At 42.6% G+C, this 22,004-nt stretch overlaps 2 protein-coding genes across 5 annotated transcripts in view; one reads left to right on the forward strand and one right to left on the reverse strand.

Annotated features, from left to right (window-relative positions):
* Positions 1 to 13,950, reverse strand: part of SPMIP7 (sperm microtubule inner protein 7) — a 29,685-nt gene extending 15,735 nt beyond the window's left edge. The window contains exons 1-7 of one of the 2 annotated variants that reach the window (XM_081885871.1): positions 13,764 to 13,950; positions 10,199 to 10,817; positions 7,947 to 8,044; positions 7,319 to 7,392; positions 4,186 to 4,324; positions 2,757 to 2,824; positions 946 to 987 (exon numbers count right to left, since the gene is read on the reverse strand). In XM_081885871.1, coding sequence (XP_081741997.1) covers positions 946 to 987; positions 2,757 to 2,824; positions 4,186 to 4,324; positions 7,319 to 7,392; positions 7,947 to 8,044; positions 10,199 to 10,682 — 905 coding nt within the window. In that variant the 5' untranslated portion in view covers positions 10,683 to 10,817; positions 13,764 to 13,950. Of the gene's footprint in view, positions 1 to 945; positions 988 to 2,756; positions 2,825 to 4,185; positions 4,325 to 7,318; positions 7,393 to 7,946; positions 8,045 to 10,198; positions 12,148 to 13,763 lie in introns of those variants that run through there. The other variant, XM_081885872.1, reaches the window with a different exon arrangement.
* Positions 13,951 to 15,268: 1,318 nt separating this feature from the next.
* The window catches only part of ZPBP (zona pellucida binding protein), a 34,262-nt gene continuing 27,526 nt past the window's right edge, over positions 15,269 to 22,004 (forward strand). For all 3 annotated transcript variants that reach the window (XM_081885876.1, XM_081885877.1, XM_081885878.1), the window contains exon 1: positions 15,269 to 15,481. In XM_081885876.1, the coding sequence (XP_081742002.1) occupies positions 15,379 to 15,481 (103 nt within the window). In that variant the 5' untranslated portion in view covers positions 15,269 to 15,378. The remainder of the gene's footprint in view (positions 15,482 to 22,004) is intronic.

A 22,004-nucleotide genomic window follows, 5' to 3' on the forward strand; every position in this document is an offset into this window, starting at 1 on the left:
TGCCAATGGGGTTTTCTGCAGATTGCTGGTTGCTCTGATTTAATTGTAAAATGCAGGTTTTCCCAGGGAAAGTGCCATGACAAAAACAAAACACAATAACTGCTCGGACATGGAGTTTTAAAGCATGGACCCGTGCCTCGGAAGTGCAGCGCAAAAGAAAGTTTTGATGAGTCCTGATTTTGGTTTTTCCTCCTCCTTCCCAATTCCTTTTCTTTCTGTCATGTATTTTGAGACAGGAAGCCTAAAGACAAGGATTTTCTTATCAATGACATTTGTAAGCCATTCTGAAAACATTTTATGGCTAAGGTGACTAGATGCAAAAGATGCACGCTTGTGTAGAAGAAATTTCAGTAGCTATACATGTAATAACAAGCTATGCCTGCTGAAATTTTCTCCCCTAAACCGCCATTAAAAGTGCAAGAGCCCTGCATTCTTTTGTGTCTGACCACCTTATTTCTGGTAGTAGAGTGGGTTAAAATGCTTTAAATAAATAAATGTATTTTTCTTCTGTCCTCCTGCCAATTAATTTATCTGGTGATTCTGAATTCTAATATTATGAACTCACACAACATCCATTTTCTCATTATAGAAGACTGCACTCCTACACTTACCTGGGAGTAGACCCATCAAGCTCAACTGGGCTTACTTCTGGTGCAGAGTCCTGCTATCTCCTCAGCTCAGATTCATGACATTACTCCTCATATTGTTGAATCTCCACCTCACTTTTGGAATCTCTTTCTGCTCTTGCTTTGTTTCTCTGTGGCTCAGGCTTAAGTGCTCCTTGGTCCTATGGATGCCATTGTAAATCAGAAGACAGGAGTCAACGACATCCATAGGACCGAGGAGCACTTATGCAAACAGACTGCGTGGCTTTGTCTCTTTTTGAACGAACAAATTCCCTGCTTAAGAGAAAAGATATATCTTCACATAACAACTTTTACTTACGTGTATAAAGGGAGATGTTGAGTTCGAGAGCAAGGACTAACACTGTTAAAGATGAAAGGCACATTAAATTGGTTAACTTACTTCCTACTAATGTACAATCAATATTTGGTATGTTACCAGATGTGACAACTTTCAGACAATTTACAATGGCATGTATATTTTTAAGAGCACATAGTGGACGCAGGGTCCTAGTTCAGCCTTGGTAGGTAGTAAAAACTTTAATTCTGGGTTTCCAACACTTAGGATGATACCATTGCCTGACCGGCTAGGTCTTGCAGATTCTAGCCTTGCCACCTGGTGCCTTTTGCACCACCAGCTTGCCCTGGATCACCAGACTTCATTTAAAGTGTGCATGCGCGTGCGGGCACACACACACACACACACACAGCCGCCTTACTCCTTGAAGAGCTTCCATTGTAATGCTTGCTCCTTAGAATGCAGCTCTGCAAAGGCAATGAGGTAATGCGGAAAGAGGGAGAGTCAGTTAAGGAAGGGCAGTTGGTAAAGGAGACAAGCAGACTGAAGAAACTGGAGACAGAGATCTGAGGAAGAAAGGAGAGAAAAGGAGGAAAGCAAACTCTGGTGGCCTGAAAGACCTGGGACAGAAGGACCAGGGACACAGACTGTCACATGACTATAGCAGCAGCCAACTGCCATCTTGCCAGAAGCCTGGTAGGTGAAGCTTCGGGGGCAGTGAAGGAGGCAGGAATTTGCCATTTCGCCTCAAATGGTGAAACAGGACAGGCTGCCCCTGCCTGCAGGGTTTGGGATAGGTTAGGGTGGGCATTGCGATTGTTAATCGCTCTTAAGTTTATGTGCTAGAGAAACATGGTCACACCTATTTGACTCCCATGTGTTTGTTTGTTTGTCAGTCTGTCCCTCCTCCTCATCACAGAACTCTGAGAACTCCTCTTAGTCAATGAGAGGAGTCATAGCTGTGGCTGATGTTTAAGGAACCCATGCTGCCTGGGGGGAACTTAAGCTGCCTAGAGTTGGGACAGAGGATTTAATTCAGCTTGCACATAAAGGGAATCAACCTGATTTGCACCTTCCGAAACGAAAAACAAACTGTTACAGAAATGTAGAGAACTGAATTTAAGATTAGGAAAAAAGAGAAACGGAGAGAGGTGGAAATGGGCAAGATTCACCAACCTCCTGTACTAGGCAACTTGACAGCTGGGGTGGAGTTAGTCCACACAATCCTGTGTGTGTGTGCATTCTTCAAATGTGCAAGTATTATCTGAACTGTCCTTTTGCAGAAGCAGTACTGGGAGAGAATTAACTCCTTTCCCAGGTGGCGCTGGAGAGCAGATGGATTCTTGCGAGGAAGGGTAACGATGATAGCAAAATCAGGCAGTGGAAAGTACCTCTGCTGCAACCAGCATATCAGGCCCTTGTACCCTGCATTCCCCTTAAAAAAAACCCCAAACACAAACCCTAAAATAGTTTGGCCTTCAAGGTCGCTGGCAGCAAATGTTGCAGTATAAGTTATTCCCACCTCAGCTGGTCACTCTCTGTCAGGGGCTAATAATGAGTGACCCAGCCCCTGACAGAGCTCCCTGCCACCACCCTGCTCCACCTTACAAACACAGAAAAGCACTTCTGGTCATAGCAAAGATCCGTCTAGCTCAAGTGCACTCTCTCTCCCAGCCCAAATTCAGTGCCACCAAAACAACTGTACATATGCATACAGCAAAAATCTTGCTTAGTGTCACTTTAAAATCCCCATGATGTGAAACCATAAAAGAAAGTACAGATAATTTTTTTAAATCTACAAACATTTTCAAACTATAGAAATCAATGAAGCTCACAAATTAATTGGCTTGTCCGGTGATATGAAGGCTCTTCTTTGAAATCTGTCCCAGAGGCTTCCAACAACCTGGAACAATAAGAATGTTTTTGGGATCACCACCTGTGTGAATAACACCGTTACTGCTAACAATCACAGTAACAATAAGACTAATCACATTACAGTACTGAAAAGTGCCTGGCACATTGTAGCTGGTTATTCTCTCTCAGGCAGACAAGAAGAACTGAAAGTTTATTGAGAATGTACATGGGATGCGGATGTTGGGACATGCCTGGGTCACAATTTCAGCACACATTTCTGCGCAGGAAGAGTAGAAAGTATCACAAGAAGCTCACTCAGTGTCAGAAAGACAAAAACAGGCACGAGTTCTTACAATTATTATTTGTTCATTTGGATATTTGCTTATATACCAAGATGGCTTCTGGAGAGTGGTGAGGTTATGACACCTACCTTCACTTCAACCATGCCATAGCAGGTCTTTGCTGTAGCCAGTGAGCATGGTGGGAATAATATGGATGAGAGGAATGGAATAAAAACTTGTTTTGGCACTGAGGTAGTTTGATCTGCCATGGAACAGGATGCCTTTAATTGTGACATAAAGGCTTCTTAAATGACTATAGCTCCTCTCATCCAAGTCCTACATGAAGGCTTCCCCCACAGAGCAGCTATTAAGAGCGGACAAACGTCAGCTTCATGTGGAGACCTGTCTGGGCAGCACATATGGATTTATGTTTTTTAATTAATGTGGATGGATGGGATGGTTATTGTATTTATAATGTGAACTTACGGGTTTTCTCTCACACACTTCCCATTCTCTCTCTCTCTCTCTCTCTCTCTCTCTCTCTCTCTCTCTCTCTCTCTCTCTCACACACACACACACACACACACACTTTCCTTTCCTTTCTTAGTTCTCTGTTAAATTTGTTAAAAATAAAAGAGTAAACAAAAAATTCCACATGGAAAAATCCTGTCCCAGTCCCCGATTTCTTGCCTGGTTAACTCATTCCTCACTTTTCAGCACTAAAAATGAGCCCCGAGGCAACTTAGCTAAATAGTTAAAAAAACATAATGAAGAGAGACAGCATTTAAACAGAGCCATCAACTCACAATCAAGCAGGAGGGAAATGCAGAGCAGCTCAGCATCTACGGTTGGAACTATGGCTCTCCTATATTACATGTGAACTTACCTGATACTTAGTCAGAGCATCCATCTAGCCTCATACTGTTCATTCCTGACTAGCAGCAGCTCGGGGGGGGGGGGTCTCCAGTAGAGTTCTTGCCCAGCTCTGCTACTTGAGAGCCTTTTAACTGGAGAGCCAGGGGATTAAACATGGGGGGCACCTGTATAAAAAATGTGTGTTCTACCACTGATCTATGACTATGAACTAAACAACAAACAGCAGCAACAAGTTAAAATAAAGTTCACTGACTTGGCTTGTTTCTGCTTCTGGTTCATACTGCTTCATTGAAAAACGCTGCGAGACTCTATCAGCCCTTGGCTCTAATGTCGTATCTGGAGGCTTGACTTTGGGGGGCAACATTCTATCCCAGGGAATGTCTTCATTTGCTCTTCATTAAAAAGAAAGGAAAGAGGTTTTACAGCAGTGGTTATGGCTAGACAATGAAATAAATAACACAGATTTCCACCCCCCAAAGGTGGATGGATTTTGTAATGCTGGTTCCATAAGAGTCATTGACTGTGCATATAAGGGGGGGCAGAGGGGGTTTGGTTATGTTATACGTTCACAGAAAAAATGTCTAAGATGGAAGAGCTTATTTCATGGGGGGGGGGAAATCTGGCTGTATTATGAAGCACAGAATATGCATACTCCATAATGTATGATAAAATTATACATGGAGAGAGCCAGGACAGAAGCATGTGAGTTCTTGGCTTTTTACATCTAATAGTCAAAACTATTAACTTTACTTCGTAACAAAGGTCCCCATTCCATCACAAGCTAAACCACACATGGATGAAATGCTGAGGTACTCCTCCGCTGCCTCTTCACAGCCAAAGTATAATTTAGGATGGGCTGCAGCTTGGAGGATGTAAATGCATCTTTGCTGATTGAACACTAGGAGCTGAGCGCCCAGGCATCAAAAGCTGACCCAATAATGAGCACGGACTTGATGTTTATCAATATATCTCAATATATCTCAACTCAACCGAAGGCATACGAAACAAAGACCATACCCAGGAGGTCTCGTCAACCGGAGACCCTCGTGTACAGTCTTATCTAGATTTACGCCATAGTCAAACTATTGAACTCAGTGATATTGCATAGCAATTTGCATGCCTGCATATGTATATTTTCAAGTTCTTTGTGACTGTACATACCTTGTGTGGATATTATTTTGATATTTTGATAGGTATTTTGCAATACCTATTGCACTGGGACATTCAGTGCATATTATACTTTCGGTGCATACAGAGTTGTGTTTTCATTGAACACAAGTTTAATTTACATGGGTGTTTAAGTATCTATTTGCCTTAATGTTAACACACAGAATGATGGAATATCTACTTGGTTGTAGGGGGCTTTGGGTCACTTTGAACAAGATAAAGCGACTAACAATGTTTTAATAATATTTTTATTGATTTTCATTATAATAAACATCACTTAAAAGAAACATTAACAAAATTCACAATGCTGTTTATACATTCAATAAAACATCCAGATGTGGGATTTCTCAAATCCCTTGACTTCCCTCTACCCCCTCCCGTGGTTCCATTGTTTCATGGTCATTATTAATCTATTTGTTTCCAGTTCTATCTTTTATCATAATAATGCAAATGTTTATTAAAATCCTGCTAATGTATCAACTTGTATACAATGCTTTGATATATATGCAATAAAGATTTCCCATTCATTTCAAAATGTTATTGTCTTGATTTCTAAATTTCTCTGTTAATTTAGCCATTTCTGCATATTCCATTAACTTAATTTGCCAGTCTTTTTTTGTGGGGATCTTTTCCTCTTTCCAAGATTGGGCTATCAATATTTGTGCCGCTGTAGTCACATACATAAAAAGATTTATATATATATATATATTGGTATCTGCTTTCCTGTAATTCCTAATAAAAAGGCTTCAGGCTTTTAAACAAAGGTTATTTTAAACATTTTTTTCCAGTTCATTATATATTATTTCCCATTTTTTTTTATAACTTTACATTGCCACCACATATGATAAAACATACCTTCTAGCTCTTTGCATTTCCAACATTTGTATTCTCTTGATTTATACATTTGTGCTAATTTAACTGGTGTTAGATACCACCTGTACATCATTTTCATATAATTTTATTTAATTAGTGAACAAGCTGTAAATTCCAAATCATTTTTCCAAAGTTTTTCTCATTCTGACATTTGAATGTTATGCCTAACAAATTTAATAAATAATAACCATCATCTTATACCTTCAGATCAGTGACATGGCCATGTGTACCTGAATGGCTCTAAAATATCCCAACAGATCTTTGTTTTAGGCCTAATATTCACTGAGGTGGTAAACCTGTGTCTGGGTTGCATCACTCCAGACTGCAGATCTTGGCACTCAAAAGCAAAACCCAAATCCTTCCACATAGGAAACTAGCATGTCATGAAGAAATTTCGGCAAAAATTATTGTCCCTGACCTCCAATTTCTTATGTGCAGGCAGGGTCAGCCCAGTCACAAGGTGGAATGAGACAACTGCCTCAAGCAGTGGGCAAAGGGGAAGGGTGAACTGGCATGCCCCCTGGCCCCCCATCTCTCCCTGCTGCGGGCACAGTCACCTGTTCACCCCCCTACCTGTGGAAGGAATGGTTTCTGCTGCCCCTTTCTCCTCTTCTCCCTACGTTGCTTTGAGGAAGGGTGCAGGTGCTGGCAGAATTTACCGCAGCAGAAAAGGCTATTTTATTCCACCCCTCTAAGACTAAACAGCCTTCTTTTGCCCACCCCATCCAGAATGGTTGGCTCCGAGGAAAGATCCCGTCCTGCGTTACTGAGGCACTGGAGAAACTACGAGTGCTCTTGTTGGCAATGTGGCAGTGGTGGCAAGAAAAGTAATAGGGGGGAGGAAAGTGGCGCACAACACTGGGGGGAAAGAAAGGGAGACAGGATGCCTTCTTCAGTTCAGTTGAGATATACTGATATATTGAGATATATCAGGTAGGGGAGAGCTTGGAAGTGGGAGCTGAAGAAGCATTTCCCTAAATTTCTCAGCTGTAGCATTTCAGATTACAAGTGGGGATACATATGACTGAATGTTCTTCCATGTATTTTTTTTTTAATAAAAAAAAAAACCCTTCACAAGCTCTCCCCTACCTGATGGCTAATCTTTGGGAAAGAAGCATGTCAACTTGTATTATTATTATTAGTTACCCTCCCTTGACTGTAATGTTCCAGGGCAGGCTATATCATTGAAATGTAATATTAAAAACAGTTTAAAACAACTTACAATCACAGAAACAAAGTGAGACCTAAAGGAGGGGTTCAACCGAAAGCTCCTACGTAGCATCCTGTCATCCAGGTGAACACCAACTGTTTAAATAATCCTTTCCTTACCAGAAACAGAAGCTCACCTTTGAGCCACTGAGGTATACATATACTTCCGCGCTTTCTCATCTCTGAAGGCTTCAGAGGACGGATCACTTGACTTCGTAAGAAACCATTATGAAGAGAAATCATAAAAAATAATGCAGGGATTAGTCCTTTAATTGAATAGTTTTCCAAGCTGTGTAATGTCTCAAGCACACAAGCATAAGATTGCTACCCCTTTTCCTACTCCTGCACCTTTAGAGCAGCCTAAAATGTTCAGAGTGGCTTATTCAATAGAGCATGAGACTCTTAATGTCATGTCAGGAGCATGGATTTGAGCCCCACGCTGGGCTAAAGATTCCTGCATTGCAGGTAGTTGGACTACAGAGGTGCCAGGTTGCCCCTACGATTGAGGGGGCCCATCGCGTGCCACATGTGAATGACGCCCCACACAGCCTCTGGAGGAGGCTGAGCACTCTGGAGGAGCCAGCTGCTGAAGCTGCAACACACCCTCTCAACACTGAGGAGGCCCAGCCCCTTTCTAACAAATAGTGAGGGGGCTGAAGACACCTCGGCCCCCTAGATTTAAGATGCCTGTTGGACTAGTATTAATTTGAAAATATGTTCCAGGTTTATGCAAACAACAAAATCAATAGCAGGAAACAAAAATACCTTAATGTCTGGGTCCACATGAAATGCAAATGTATGAGGTGAAAAATTTCCTTTGACTTTAGGTGGAGCAGGTATAACTTTTACTGGACTTGTCCATCCTGAAAAAAAATGTTGAATTTCTTGTGCTATGCAGCCTACTACAGTATTAAAGATTACAACTAAGTTAAATAACTCTTATATTGCTATGTTAACTAACTTAAATGATTTTATGATGATTATGGTGGTTACTGTGGTGGAAACAATGCAGTCTATGGCAGTAATTTGCCAAACTAATGTTATACCATGAAATGCTTGCAAACATACTTTCTAATGAGGGATGATATCAACAACTGAATGGTTGCCGCAGTCCACTTCAATGAATTTTGAGTTTGGCTGAGAAAATACCACAGAAAACCCTGAAGGAGCACTATAGGTCAAAGAGAGAGAGTGAAATCAATGGCTAGCAGACTCGGTGAGAAAGTGGTCCCAAGATGCTGGGCAAACTAAGAGCCAGGTAACAATGAGGCAGAGTAATTGAAGGAAGGGGCAGAGCAGCTACTGAGAAGGAGAAACAAAGGGCTTGACAGAATGAGCACTTAATAATGTGTGTGAGCTGCGGAGATGCATAATGTCAGGAGGGGCTGCATAACAGGAAACGGGGGGGGGGCACACAAAGGAAGACATGGTGGGCAGAGTTCGGGAAGAGCCATCAAGGAATAAAGATCCAAGGAAAAGGGGCAGTGGGTGCATGGTTGAAGAAAAATGGAGTTAAGAAGGAAGTTTGTTTGGGATCTAGAGAGCTAGACAGTGCCTTAACGGGGGGGTTGGGAGCTGGTTTTTTTGCCCTGGGTGAAGCCTCCAGAGCAGCCCCACTGAGGCTCCCAGCCTGGGTGGGTGGGTATGTACACAAATGTGAGTGGGTGGGTGGGCCAAACTGGGTCTTTGGCCCGGTTAAAATAAAGCCTAGTTTCGTCCCTGGATCTAGAGACAAAAGAGAGAGAGAGCTGCTGTCAGGAAGTAGACAGGAGGCTGGAGGTTGTGACCCAGAGAGCCAATTGCTTACTGGTACATGTTTACCAGGCCCAATAGGGTGCCATTTTCTTTACTGCTGCTCCCCTTTAATATAATTTATATAACATTTTAAATTTGATGTTTTACAGTTTTTTCTGTGTTTGTTCTTCAAACTCTCCCATGAAGTACATATTGTTCCTTTTTATTTCCCTCCCACAGATATAGGTTACATCCACACCATACATTTAAAGAACTCTTATACCCTCCCTTCAGCTTCCCACAAAGAATCCTGGGAACTGTAGTTTGTAACAGGTGCTAAGCATTGTTGGAACCTTAAACTAGTTCCCATGATCCTTTGGGCGAAGCAATGACAGAGTCCTTTCAATGTGTGGTGTGGATGTGATCCGAGGCCGGGGTGCGGTGATTTACCCAAGGCCACATAGTGAATCCACGGCAGAGGTGGGACTTGAAATTAAATTTAGCCTCTTAGATTAAAAATGAACCACCAGGTCTCTTCTGCTTTAGATTAGTGAGCCTTTGGAACAACACAACGTATACTTTAGCAAACAGTTACATGATCTGAGTTGCTTGGACAGGCAAGCTATATTTCATCTTATATATTCTTATGTTATAGCTAACAAACCACCTATCAATATTTAAATTTATTTGTTTTAAAAACTTAGATTTCTACCTACTTTCTTTATAAAATAAGTAAAGGTAGCTTACAACCACAAAATATCAAACAATATAAAAACAAATCAGGAAATAAGTGCCTGTATATTGCAGTGACAACTTGGATTATTCAGGATCAGGAGAGGGATGTGTGCATTTGCTCTCAATAGAACAGTGTCCTCAAATGCAGTACTTCACTTTTCCCCTTTGAAGTGCATGACAGCATTTACTCATACTGCATGGAAGAAACCAAAAGGGTGCACCCAAAACCCTGTCTGAGTGAGGGTTAAGTCCGCCCTCTACATTTGATAAGCCCGGTACTGCAGGGAGGAAACAGATTTTGCCCCTGCAAATGCCCTGCCAACTGAACTTAAGTAGAACCATGGTCAGCAGGGCAAAGGTTAAACAACCCATTCCCCTCACCTGTTCTCCTTCAGCACTGCAACTTTTTCAATCACTAGGGGGAAAGTTAAATAAAACTCTGCATAGCATGCATTTTGGCACTTTAATGTACCAAAGCTGCACCTTGCATCCTTTCATCAGAAAATACAGTGAATACAATGAGAACCGTAAAAGATAGCACCATGTACCTCCAAGTTTGGACCTGAGAGAAATATCTGGCACTGCTCTTGAGTTCCACTGCTGGTCCTGCTTTATCTCTTCCAATACTGAGAGTCTTCTGTTTGCAGGCTGGTGTGTCGTATGTGGGAAGGGGGCCGACGGTGGAGGCTGCACATCTTTACCATTCCCCAGGGGTTCCTTATTTTTGCTGTACATGATTTGGTTAGCTTCAACTGCACCTCCTGGGCTCACAAATCCCGAACAAGGGTTAATTATTGGCAGATCATCCCGATGTGGAGCTAAAAGGTAGGATTTATCTTCAGGTCGAATGAATGGATTGGATTTGAGAAAAGCATTACTGCATTTGTTGTGGAAACTGGTAAAAAAGTGTCTGTCTTCAGGTCCTCTCACAAAAGGCATATACATTCTCTTTAAGAGACCTTCATGCTGCTTCTGATGCATCTTGTGAGAATTGAAGTGGCTGAACTGCCTTGCAGTGACTCCAGAAGTCATAATTATTTTTGTATTGTTTCCAAGTAGAGATATTAGAGTCTTGATTGTTTTCTAATCCTGTCCAGGAACTCACACAGAAACTAACAGCACACCGACACAACCAAAAACCTTTCCAACTTATGGAAGAAAACACTACTTTAAAACCAAAGTACAAGGAGATAGAAACCCGGAAGGGAACAGAGCTGTCAAATGAGAGGAGTCTCTTTGTTGCTTAGTGACAGTAGAACATGAGCACACAATGGAAGTTGTAGTGATGCATTTCATAGGGATCTGGATCCAGGAGAAATGCAGTGATCTCTCTGATCTATGAATGAAACAATCATTTTCTCTGCTTCACACACAAATTATATGCTTTTTTCTTCCCTACTGCAATGGTTTAAAATGTATTAAAGATTTAGATGGTCAAACTTCAAAGTTCAAAATAATCACCTTATATATTGTTATAGATTTAGGGTAAGCCCTAGAAATTAATAAATGCTACGTTTTGGGTTGTTTGTGATATGAGAACACAAGCTACAAAGGAATTCCTGAGCTACAGTGATCAAGGAATAATTGAGGGACAAGAACAATACAAGGGAACTCCTTCCGCCAGGTGTGAACAGAGACTGGGGATTTGGGAGATTGCCAGGGTAACTGCTCTGATGGAGGACAAGGGGTTTCTGGGAAGAAGAAGGGGGAAGAGGAGCAAAGATTCATCTTTGGGGGAGGCCGGCTGCAGGCAGCCTGCACTGCTACCTCTTGAAATGACTATGCCATAAGATCTGGACTCCCTCCATGCAGACTGAATAAATCCTATTTCTTAAAGCCAGACAGTCTCCGCCGTGTCTTCTGTTCTCCAAAGGGACACAGACCCCATGGGCTCTCGCCACCACTTGGCAGAGAGAGGGGCAGGCTTGTAACAAGAGGGACTTTTGTAACAATATTACAGTTTGGCCTTCCTCATCTTCCTGAGTGGTAATGTTTGGGGGTCACCTTTTATAAGGTCAGCAAAGAAAGTGTACTAGAGCCCTCTGGTGCTTTGGGAATGTTTATCTCTTTTCAAAAGATTACTGTGAAGATAAATGAAAAATGAATTGCAAAGCTTTCCCTCTTTCTAACCCACCACCACATTTAGTATGCTAATACTAGACTAATACACTCATTTTTTCAAGTGCCTATCCTTACGTAGTAAAAAAAAAAATGGTAACACACATACACCCACAGGTGCTTGGGAAGCCCAAGATTTGCAGAAGTACAAAATAGAAACTTTAGAAAAATCCTAACAGAACCCCTTCAAAATAGCCCAATGAGACTTTGGTTCAGTGTGCATGGACTGCTGAATGTGTGTCCATGCTAGGGAGAAACTAGGGAGAAGATAGTCTCCTGAACAGAAGCACTCTACACAACAACATTCTATTGCAGGTCCATCTTGTAGATGTGAGTGCCAATGCTTACATTGCCACAACAACAATATCCTCATACAAGAGGATGGCAATGTCAAGGTTTGCAGAAGTCCAAAAAAGCTTTAGAGGACAATATTCTAAAGGAGGAACCCCCTTCCATCCCCCCAAAAGAGTCCAGGCATAACTGAGTGCACTCCATGACCTATGACCACAGGATGTTGTGACTGACTCTTGGGGTATGAAATGGAAAAAGGTGGGTAAAGGATTACAGTACAGTAGAGGACAGGGCAGACCTGATTAGAAGAGTAAACAAGAACATTCCACAGTGTTCTGTTGCTGGATCCACCTGTTCCTCTCCAATTCCACTTTCCTACACAATCTTTTAAATTGATTTTTTTTAATTAAAAAAAAAGCTGACCAAATTCCTTTATACTGCTCCCAAATCTACTGTGAAATACATCTTTTACCTGATAAGTTTGATAACAGATTTAATAAAAAAGCTAAAAGGAGATTAATATTACTTGTACCGCCCCTCAAAAAAAAACCAAGTGTGCTTAAAAAAGTATATTGTACAGTGGTACCTCGGGTTACATATGCTTCAGGTTACAGATGCTTCAGGTTACATACTCCACTAACCCAGAAATAATACCTCGGGTTAAGAACTTTGCTTCAGGATGAGAACAGAAGTTGTGCCCCAGCAGCAGCGGGAGGCCCCATTAGCTAAAGTGGTACCTCAGGTTAAGAACAGTTTCAGGTTAAGAACGGACCTCTGGAACGAATTAAGAATGTAACCAGAGGTACCACTGTATACTCTTTTTAATAATATAGAAGATCCAATGGATCAGGCCAAAGGCCCACCTAGTTCAGCATCCTATTTTCAGTGGCCAACCAGATGTCTATGGAAGCCTGCAATCAGGACCTTCTCTTTTTAAAAAGATAATAAATTTTATTTAATTAACATATAGACAAGACAATTTAAAAAGAATATGACAGCAGATGACTGGTACATCTGTTTATAACATCCTGGCGATTAACATTTGATTGATAAGTTGTTTTTATGGCATTGTTCAGTATCTAAACCAATTTTCCATTTCCTTCTGTTTCTGATTCTGGATGGCAGAACTGTTAGGTGGTGAGTGCAGCCACTATCCAAATTAGAGCAGTATCTGGGCATGGGGAACTTTTGTTGTCCCCTACCCACCCCACTGTGGGACTGCAACTCATCCCTGGTCATTGGCCACACAGGCTGAGGCGGACGGCTGACGCAGCTCAGCATCATCCAAAGGGTCCAAAGTCCCCTGCTCCTGCTTCCCCACACCTCCATTTGCCCTGTGCTTTCTAGGCACTGGTCTGAGAGGTTTACTGCTCACTGCATAATTTTCCCTGGGAAAACCTGTTTACTGCTGAATTGGAGCAAACATCATCTGCAGGAAACCCAATTGATGTTTGCTGTGTTTCAACAGTACACAGTGGGTTTTCTGGGGGAAAGCGGCAGCACAAGTGGTGGAGAACACAGGACCAGTGGAAGTGTGGTGAGCCCTGTTGCCCCTGGCATTTCTGGATGAAAGAGAAAGTCTTGAAGGACAGAGGACTTAACTTTCAGACAGGCTTTTAAGCTCAGGCACTTAGCAAAATAAGGTTACATGGGTGATTGTTTAAAAGCTAATTACAGTAATTACTTCTTTCCAAGGCTTCTTACACACTCTGCTTGCAGCTGGTACACTCTACCAAAATGCTGGTTCTGCCACAGGGTCATTTGCTCAAACCACTGGCTCGGCCGTTGCTCTATTGTCTCAAGCTGCTTAAGGAGTGTTGCTATTCCTCCCTCCATCTTGATTCAGGCACACTTTGCTCACAGGCCCTCCTCCAGAAAACACGGACCCCACTCCAAATCTCTGAGCAGTGTGAGGTTCCAGGCACTCATCCAGGGTTTGTGTTTTCTTTTGTACAGCAGACACGGTGGTGTCTTTATGACATAATACTTATTTATGCATATACAGTCATACCTCGGGTTACAGATGATTCAGGTTGTGCGTTTTCGGGTTGTGCACTGCGCCAAACCTGGAAGTACCGGAACAGGTTACTTTTGGTTTTCGGTGCTCGTGCACGAGCAGAAGTGCTAAATCGCGCTTTGCGGGTGCACAGAAGCACTGAATCGCAACCTATGCGTGCGCAGACGTGGAGCTGCGGGTTGTGAACGTATCTCCCACACGGATCACGTTTGCAACCCAAGTGTCCACTGTATACAACCTGAGTCTATGAAGGAGAGGCTGACAGCATTAACACCCCAAAAGAGTCTGGCTTCCCCCATAGCTGCAGCCGTCGTGGTTCCCTCACTTCTTGCTTGTTATGTACTGAATTGAATAGGATCCAAACTGCAACAGTCTGATTGGTCCTAGAATAGGATCCAAATGGCAGCAGTCTGATTGGTCCTAGAACAATAGGATTCAGAATGCAGCAGTCTGATTGGTCCTAGAACAATGCAGCAATATGATTGGTTGGCAGGAACCACCCAATCATGCTCCAGATAGAAGTGAATCCACAACCTGATTGGCTTACAGTAGAATTCCAGAATTAGCCAATCATGTGCAGCCCATTGTGTAAATAATGTATATAAAGCAGATACTTTGAGGGGACATTCATTCCTCCTCACCACTATGAGCTGAATAAAGAGCATGAAATCACTTTGCGACTCTGAGTATATTTCACTGCTCTATAGTTTCCCAGCCTGCTGTTTCCCACTTCTAGTTCACATCACTCTCCTCTGCCCTTTCGTCTTCTTTTTGTCCTTTTTAACTAACAGTTGAGGGAGGATATCTGCAAAGAGCCCCTTCCTTTCTTCCCTTCACGGCCCATCACCCAGGCCATCACCTGGCTTATATTTTAACACTTGCAGGAGCCTCCTCCTCCTCCTCCTCCTCCTCTCAGTTGATATGCTGCCCTTCAGGGAAGACGGCAGGGCCTTTGCCGAGGGCGCCTGAGGCCAGAGCGGACCTTCGGAGGCGCCTCCGCCGCCCTCCCCCCCCCCCAGGGCCGCGTCAAAAAGGCCAAGCCGCCAATCCAAGGCGAGCGCGTGCACGCGCTTAAAGTCTTGGCGCGTGGAAAACAACGGCGCCAGGAAGGGCGAGGCGAAAAGCCCGCCAATGCTCTGCGGCTGCGCAGAACCCCGAGGCGCGCGGCGGTGGTTCTTCTCGGGCGGCGGCCATTGTGACGAGGGGAGTCGAAGGCGGGCGGTTAACGACCTCGCTGCGCTCCCGCCCTGGCCGGGGAAAGAGCGCGAGCGGCAGCAGGAGGCGCCTTTTCCGGCGGGGGAAATGCGGCGCCTGCGGCGGAGGAGGCTCGCGCCGCCGCCTCGCACCTTCCTCTGCGCGCCGCTGCTGGTCGTGGCGCTCTCGGTGCTGCAGGGCCTCGCCTCAGGTGAGGGGCGGCGGGGAGGCGCTTCCGTCTGGCCCAGAGGGGCCTCAGGCGAAGCCAGCCCCCCTATTGACGCGCGATCCTTGCCTATCAGGTTCTCCTCGAAAGGTGCAGAAAGTGCGCACCCCGATCCTGAGAGTGCCAACCTTTCTTTTGTTGTTGAATTAAGGTTTCTGGCATTTATAACTATAGGAGGCGAGCGCGCAGACATTTACTCGCCTTTGTTTAGTGCAAAACGTAACTGCTCCCATATGTATTTCCCCAACTTCCTCCCAAAATTACTCCCGCAGTTGTTCGTGACGGTAAGGAGGATGCCATGAGAGAGAAAACGGGGACTTGGGGATTCTGAACAGTGAAATGGTGGAAGTGTGGGTGCAAACTATTTCAAAAGAGAGGAGGATCTCTCAAGAAGTCAAGGCTTTAAAAAGAGCAATATATTATTGATTTATTAAATTAATATACCACCCTTCATCTGAAAATCTCAGAGCAGTATATAATTGAAAGTGGTGGGCCAGATAACAAAGAATGGGTACAATAAGCCTACCAAGACCTGATTCTTGTTAGAAATGCTAAGAAAGCACTATACTGTATTTGGAGCGATAACAAGAAAGGAAGGTGATTTATTAAATTTTTATACCACCCTATACCCACAAGTCTCAGAAACCCAAGAGCAAACCTTGGCTTTACATTGTGGTTTGGAGAGAAACAAACCACAAACACTGATTTGGATATCCGGCTAAGCCAAGTTCACGGTTGTGTTGCTTTTGGGTGGACAAACAGAGGAATGCTAGAGCTTGTGTTTAAACATATCACACCTTGATTTAGCATTATGTAAATGAAGACAGTGTGTGTCTTAGCTAATCATAAGCTAAAGCATGACTTGAAAAACTTGGTATCTGAAGAAGTGTGCATGCACACAGAAGCTCATACCAACAATAAACTTAGTTGGTCTCTAAGGTGCTACTGGAAGCAATTTTTTAATTTTGTTTTGACTATGGCAGACCAACACGACTACCTACCTGTAACTTGAAAAACTTATACTGCATTAATGGGCAGATTGTGGCCAAATCATAATAGTTGCGTTCCATTTATGCTAGTCGGGTTGCGTCTGGAGTACTGTGTCTAGTTTTGGATGCCACATTTTAAGGACATTTACCCAACTGGAGCTGGTCCACAGAAGGGTGATCAGGATGGGGGGGGCTGGAAATCAAGTCCTATGAGAAACAGCTGACATGTTTAGCATCGACAAGAGAAATTTAAGGAGGAACATGATAGCAGTCCTCAAATCTCTCAAGGGCTGTTACAACAGAAGATTGAAAATATTTGTTTTCTGTTGCTTCAAGGACAGGAATATAATGTTGTTATTGTTTAGTCGTGTCCGACTCTTCGTGACCCCATGGACCAGAGCACGCCAGGCACTCCTGTCTTCCACTGCCTCCCGCAGTTTGGTCAAACTCATGCTGGCAGCTTCAAGAACACTGTCCAACCATCTCATCCTCTGTCGTCCCTTCTCCTTGTGCCCTCCATCTTTCCCAACATCAGGGTCTTTTCCAGGGAGTCTTCTCTTCTCATGAGGCAGCCAAAGTATTGGAGCCTCAGCTTCAGGATATGTCCTTCCAGTGAGCACTCAGGGCTGATTTCCTTCAGAATGGAGAGGTTTGATCTTCTTGCAGTCCATGGTACTCTCAACAGTCTCCTCCAGCACCAGAATTCAAAAGCATCAATTCTTCAGCGATCAGCCTTCTTTATGATCCAGCTCTCACTTCCATACATCACTACTGGGAAAACCATAGCTTTAACTGTATGGACCTTTGTTGGCAAGGTGCTGTCTCTGCTTTTTAATATGCTTTCTAGGTTTGTCATTGCTTTTCTCCCAAGAAGCAGGCGTCTTTTAATTTCATGACTGCTGTCACCATCTGCAGTGATCATGGAGCCCAAGAAAGTAAAATCTCTCACTGCCTCCATTTCTTCCCCTTCTATTTGCCAGGAGGTGATGGGCCCAGTGGCCATCATCTTTGTTTTTTTGATATTGAGCTTCAGACCATATTTTGCACTCTCCTCTTTCACCCTCATTAAAAGGTTCTTAGATTCCTGCTCACTTTCTGTCAACAAGGTTGTGTCATCTGAGGTTGTTGACATTTCTTCCAGCAATCTTAATTCAGGCTTGGGATCCATCCAGCTCAGCCTTTTGCATGATGAATTCTGCATATAAGTTAAAAAAGCAGGGAGACAATATACAGCCTTGTTGTACTCCTTTCCCAATTTTGAACCAATCTGTTGTTCCATATCCAGTTCTAACTGTAGCTTCTTGTCCCACATAGAGATTTCTCAGGAGACAGAGGTGATCAGGCACTCCCATTTCTTTAAGAACTTGCCATAGTTTGCTGTGGTCAACACAGTCAAAGGCTTTTGCATAGGAATAGAATAGAATAGGTGGAAATTGCAGGGAAGTAGATTTTGGCTAAAGATTAGAAGGAACTTAAAGGTAAGAGCTGCTTGACAGTGAAACTGCTGCATGAGGTGGTTACCTCTCCTGAAAGTTTTAAAATATTTAAACAGGAAATATTTCAACAGGCATCTGTCAGGCTTCAGCAACCCAGTCATATGGACAAGTAAAATAATAATAATAATAATAATAATAATAATAATAATAATAATAATAATAATAATGCAATCTTGGATTGCATATCCTGCACTGATAGCGGGTTGGACTAATAGGTGACTCCTGGTTTATGGTTATCAGGACAAGTAGACTGCTGCCTTTTTGTAAATAGTTGCCTAAGAGCTCATCCCCCCACATACTGTATTTTTCTGTGTATGAGATGGCCCTTATTTTTTTTAACCCGAAATTAAGTTGTTTAGCTTTGGGGGTGGTGGGGGAGGTCACTTCTGCCAATCGTTCACCTGCCTGCCTGCCACTGCTGATCGCTTGCCACTCTCAATTGCCACTCTCAATTGCCCACAAAGGGCCTATTTTGCACTGGGGGGCAATATAGGGATAGCCTTACTTGCTCAGCATTGTTGCCCACTAGCCATGTGGAGCTTTTGGCAGATAGTTCTTTTACTCTTTTGATGGACTTTTCTGAAGGGGATATTGTTCTCTCTTGGGCAGAGCAAAAAAGAGAAGTATGTGTGTGTATTGTCTGTGTATGTACTGTTCACATATGTACAAGAAAGCATGGTGTGGCCACTAGGTATATTTCCCCTTCCTATTATTAGATAACAGCATCATTGTGTGTGGAAAACATCAATAAGGAGCGATCTCGACAATCAGAACCAGCAGGACATAGCTGACTTATGTTAGCAGTGGACTGTTGCACTCTTTCTAATGTTGGGACTAGTGTCATGACACTTACTTAAAATGTAAAATGTGCCCGTTTGTCCCCATAGTTTGGAAATCCCTGCATAATCAAATAATGTAATTGTAAATGGGAGGCTTGACTGGTAGGCCTTCATTACATACCAGTATATCTAGAAGCCATGTGAAAATGTTTCTCTATAACCAGGCCTTTGGCTGAATAACATCCTACAACCATGGGAAGTGGGTTATTGATTTGCTTTTGTTTTATTGTGTATTTCTCATTTTGTTTTTTAATTTATGAACCATCTGTGATCTTCAATTGAAGAGTTGTACGTAAATTTAAGTAAATTCATAAATTTCCTGACTGACACCTTCATGAACAACATATACGTTCAATATATCTTTATGTTAGGTATAACAATTCCCTGCCACGTTAACTCTGCTTTTCTTCTAAGTAATTGAGCTTACAGAAACTTTTTGCAGATGTTACAAAGTAACTGGGAAACATTGAGCTATAGCTGCTTCCCTTCCCAAACTACCCAAATCAAATCAGTCAGTCCTTGTTTTCCTCTACCTTATATTGCTATATACACTCAAATAAACAAAAACGTATAAGAAATACTTTCTTACACACGGTCACCTGGATTGTTTTAAGTTTAGTTTAAAATCATGCATCAGGTTTGAAACCCCCCTGACAATTACTGCCTTATATCATGTGCTATACTGTACTGTGGCTCAGTTCACACATACACTAAGCCAAACCATGACTTCCCACAGACGTACAGGTTCCCAGAGAACAGATTGCAGCCAATGTGTTCTACTAGTCATGCTGTATTGCTGTCAGGTAAGTCATGGTTTGCCTTACCTGTCACCTGAACCCAGGCTCATCATTTATCTCCTCCAGAGAAGCCGCTAGTTGTAAACCATGGTTTATCTTAGCATTACATGTGAGCCAGGTCAGTAAGTAGTATACTGTAGACCGTGAATAAATATAAAAAGCATATTGGTATTTCTAGAGAGAAAGTGTAAGATCTATTCAAAATCTCTGTATATTCAGAGTGGTTTCAAAAACACATTACAACACTTTTCTAATATATTTTTCCTTGAGTATTGTCATAAGAACTTTCTAATTATATTTCTTTTCTCAAGGAAAATGTTCTAAATTTTAAAGAACTGGTTTTGTTTTGGTTTTCAGTCTTTTATACTGTTTCTGAACTTTGATTTGATGATTTTTTGTAGAATTTTTTAAAAAACCATAATGTTTAAAAATCAGCATATATGCATAATGTTGGTGCATTACCGAGCTTTTTTATCAGTACATTTATAAATAAATAGACGGTGTGTACTGAAAACATGCTCAAAGAAGTTTGATGTATACTCTATAAATCAGTTTTTTTATTTATACTACTAGTATTTTGTATTAGCAGTTAAAGTGCTCCATCTTGTGGCTCTAGCTACTGCATGTTTTTCTGTTCAGAAAATCTGAAACTAAAAATTTAGAAATATTGAACAGATGGGATGAAAGTAGCTTGAATAATAGATCAAGCTCAGGATGCTGGAAAAGCACAGGTATGTTGCTCAAAAATAAAAACCCCAAAACCACTTTTCATATTTGGACGGATGTTATTTGTTGTTTATATAATATGATTATAATATAATATATGTATATTATAATATTTTATATATATATATATATATATATATATATATATATATATATATATATATATGCTTTCGTAGATTTTCACGGGTACAGGAATGCAGGTTTTGGTGTCCTCGGGTGTCTTCCCGTGTAAAAGTTGGGGTGTCTAGGCGACGTTTCGACGAGGTCTCACTCGTCATCATCGACGAGTGAGACCTCGTCGAAACGTCGCCTAGACACCCCAACTTTTACACGGGAAGACACCCGAGGACACCAAAACCTGCATATATATATATGCAGGTTTTGGTGTCCTCGGGTGTCTTCCCGTGTAAAAGTTGGGGTGTCTAGGCGACGTTTCGACGAGGTCTCACTCGTCATCTTCAGGCTGGTGCTTTCGGCTTCTTGTTACTGGAACAGAGCAGGATCTCAGTGTTTGAGTTCCTATAAATACTGTTGAGGGGGTGTGGTGTATAGCCTCCAATGTTCTGGGCAGAGAGGAAGTTCCCAGGCTAGTGTGCCTTTTCTTCTTTTGTTCCTTAATTACTTGAGGGATATCTTGAGTGATTTCTTGAGTGATATCCTGAGTACCACTTAGGTGGGTCATTAGGTGTGGATTAGTTGCTAAAGTCTTTGTGTCTTGACCTCTTGAACTTTGTGAAGAGTTTTTCTGAGAAGATGGCTGTACTGCACTTAGTTGTGCTCTGGCTTGGCTTCGTGTATAGGGGCGAGCTGTGGTTTTGTGGCCTGTGTCAGCCAGATCTGTGTAGGGATTGCAGGGGGGTGCAGCATCCGGAGGTGCCACCATGGTTTGGCTACTGGATGGTGTCTGTAATTTATCTGTGGAGAGGGTCTGGGTTTGGGTCTGGTGTGGTTGATTGGTGATGGCGTTCTGTGTGCCTCTGGATCTGGTGTCAGTTTTTGTGGGGAGGGCTAATTTCCAGATGTCTGGCAAGCGGGATGTGTCGTCACGCTTGTTCATGTTGTGAGGGTGTTTCTCTATCTCGATGGCTTCCATGATTATTCTCTTGTGGTGATGTTCCATGTTAAAGAGCAATTTGGAATCTGCAAAATTAATTTCGTGTCCTGTTTCTTTCATGTGTTGGAAAAGAGAGGAAGTTTTTTCTTCTTTTTTGACGGCATTCTTGTGTTCTGCGATACGTGCATTTATTCGTCTGTTTGTTTGTCCAATGTACGTGGCTGGGCAGACTTTGCAGGGTATTTCATAGAAATTAATTTTGCAGATTCCAAATTGCTCTTTAACATGGAACATCACCACAAGAGAATAATCATGGAAGCCATCGAGATAGAGAAACACCCTCACAACATGAACAAGCGTGACGACACATCCCGCTTGCCAGACATCTGGAAATTAGCCCTCCCCACAAAAACTGACACCAGATCCAGAGGCACACAGAACGCCATCACCAATCAACCACACCAGACCCAAACCCAGACCCTCTCCACAGATAAATTACAGACACCATCCAGTAGCCAAACCATGGTGGCACCTCCGGATGCTGCACCCCCCTGCAATCCCTACACAGATCTGGCTGACACAGGCCACAAAACCACAGCTCGCCCCT

The sequence above is a fragment of the Podarcis melisellensis genome (assembly GCF_964234715.1).
Source record: "Podarcis melisellensis genome assembly, chromosome: 13".
In the NCBI taxonomy this organism is placed as follows: domain Eukaryota; kingdom Metazoa; phylum Chordata; class Lepidosauria; order Squamata; family Lacertidae; genus Podarcis; species Podarcis melisellensis.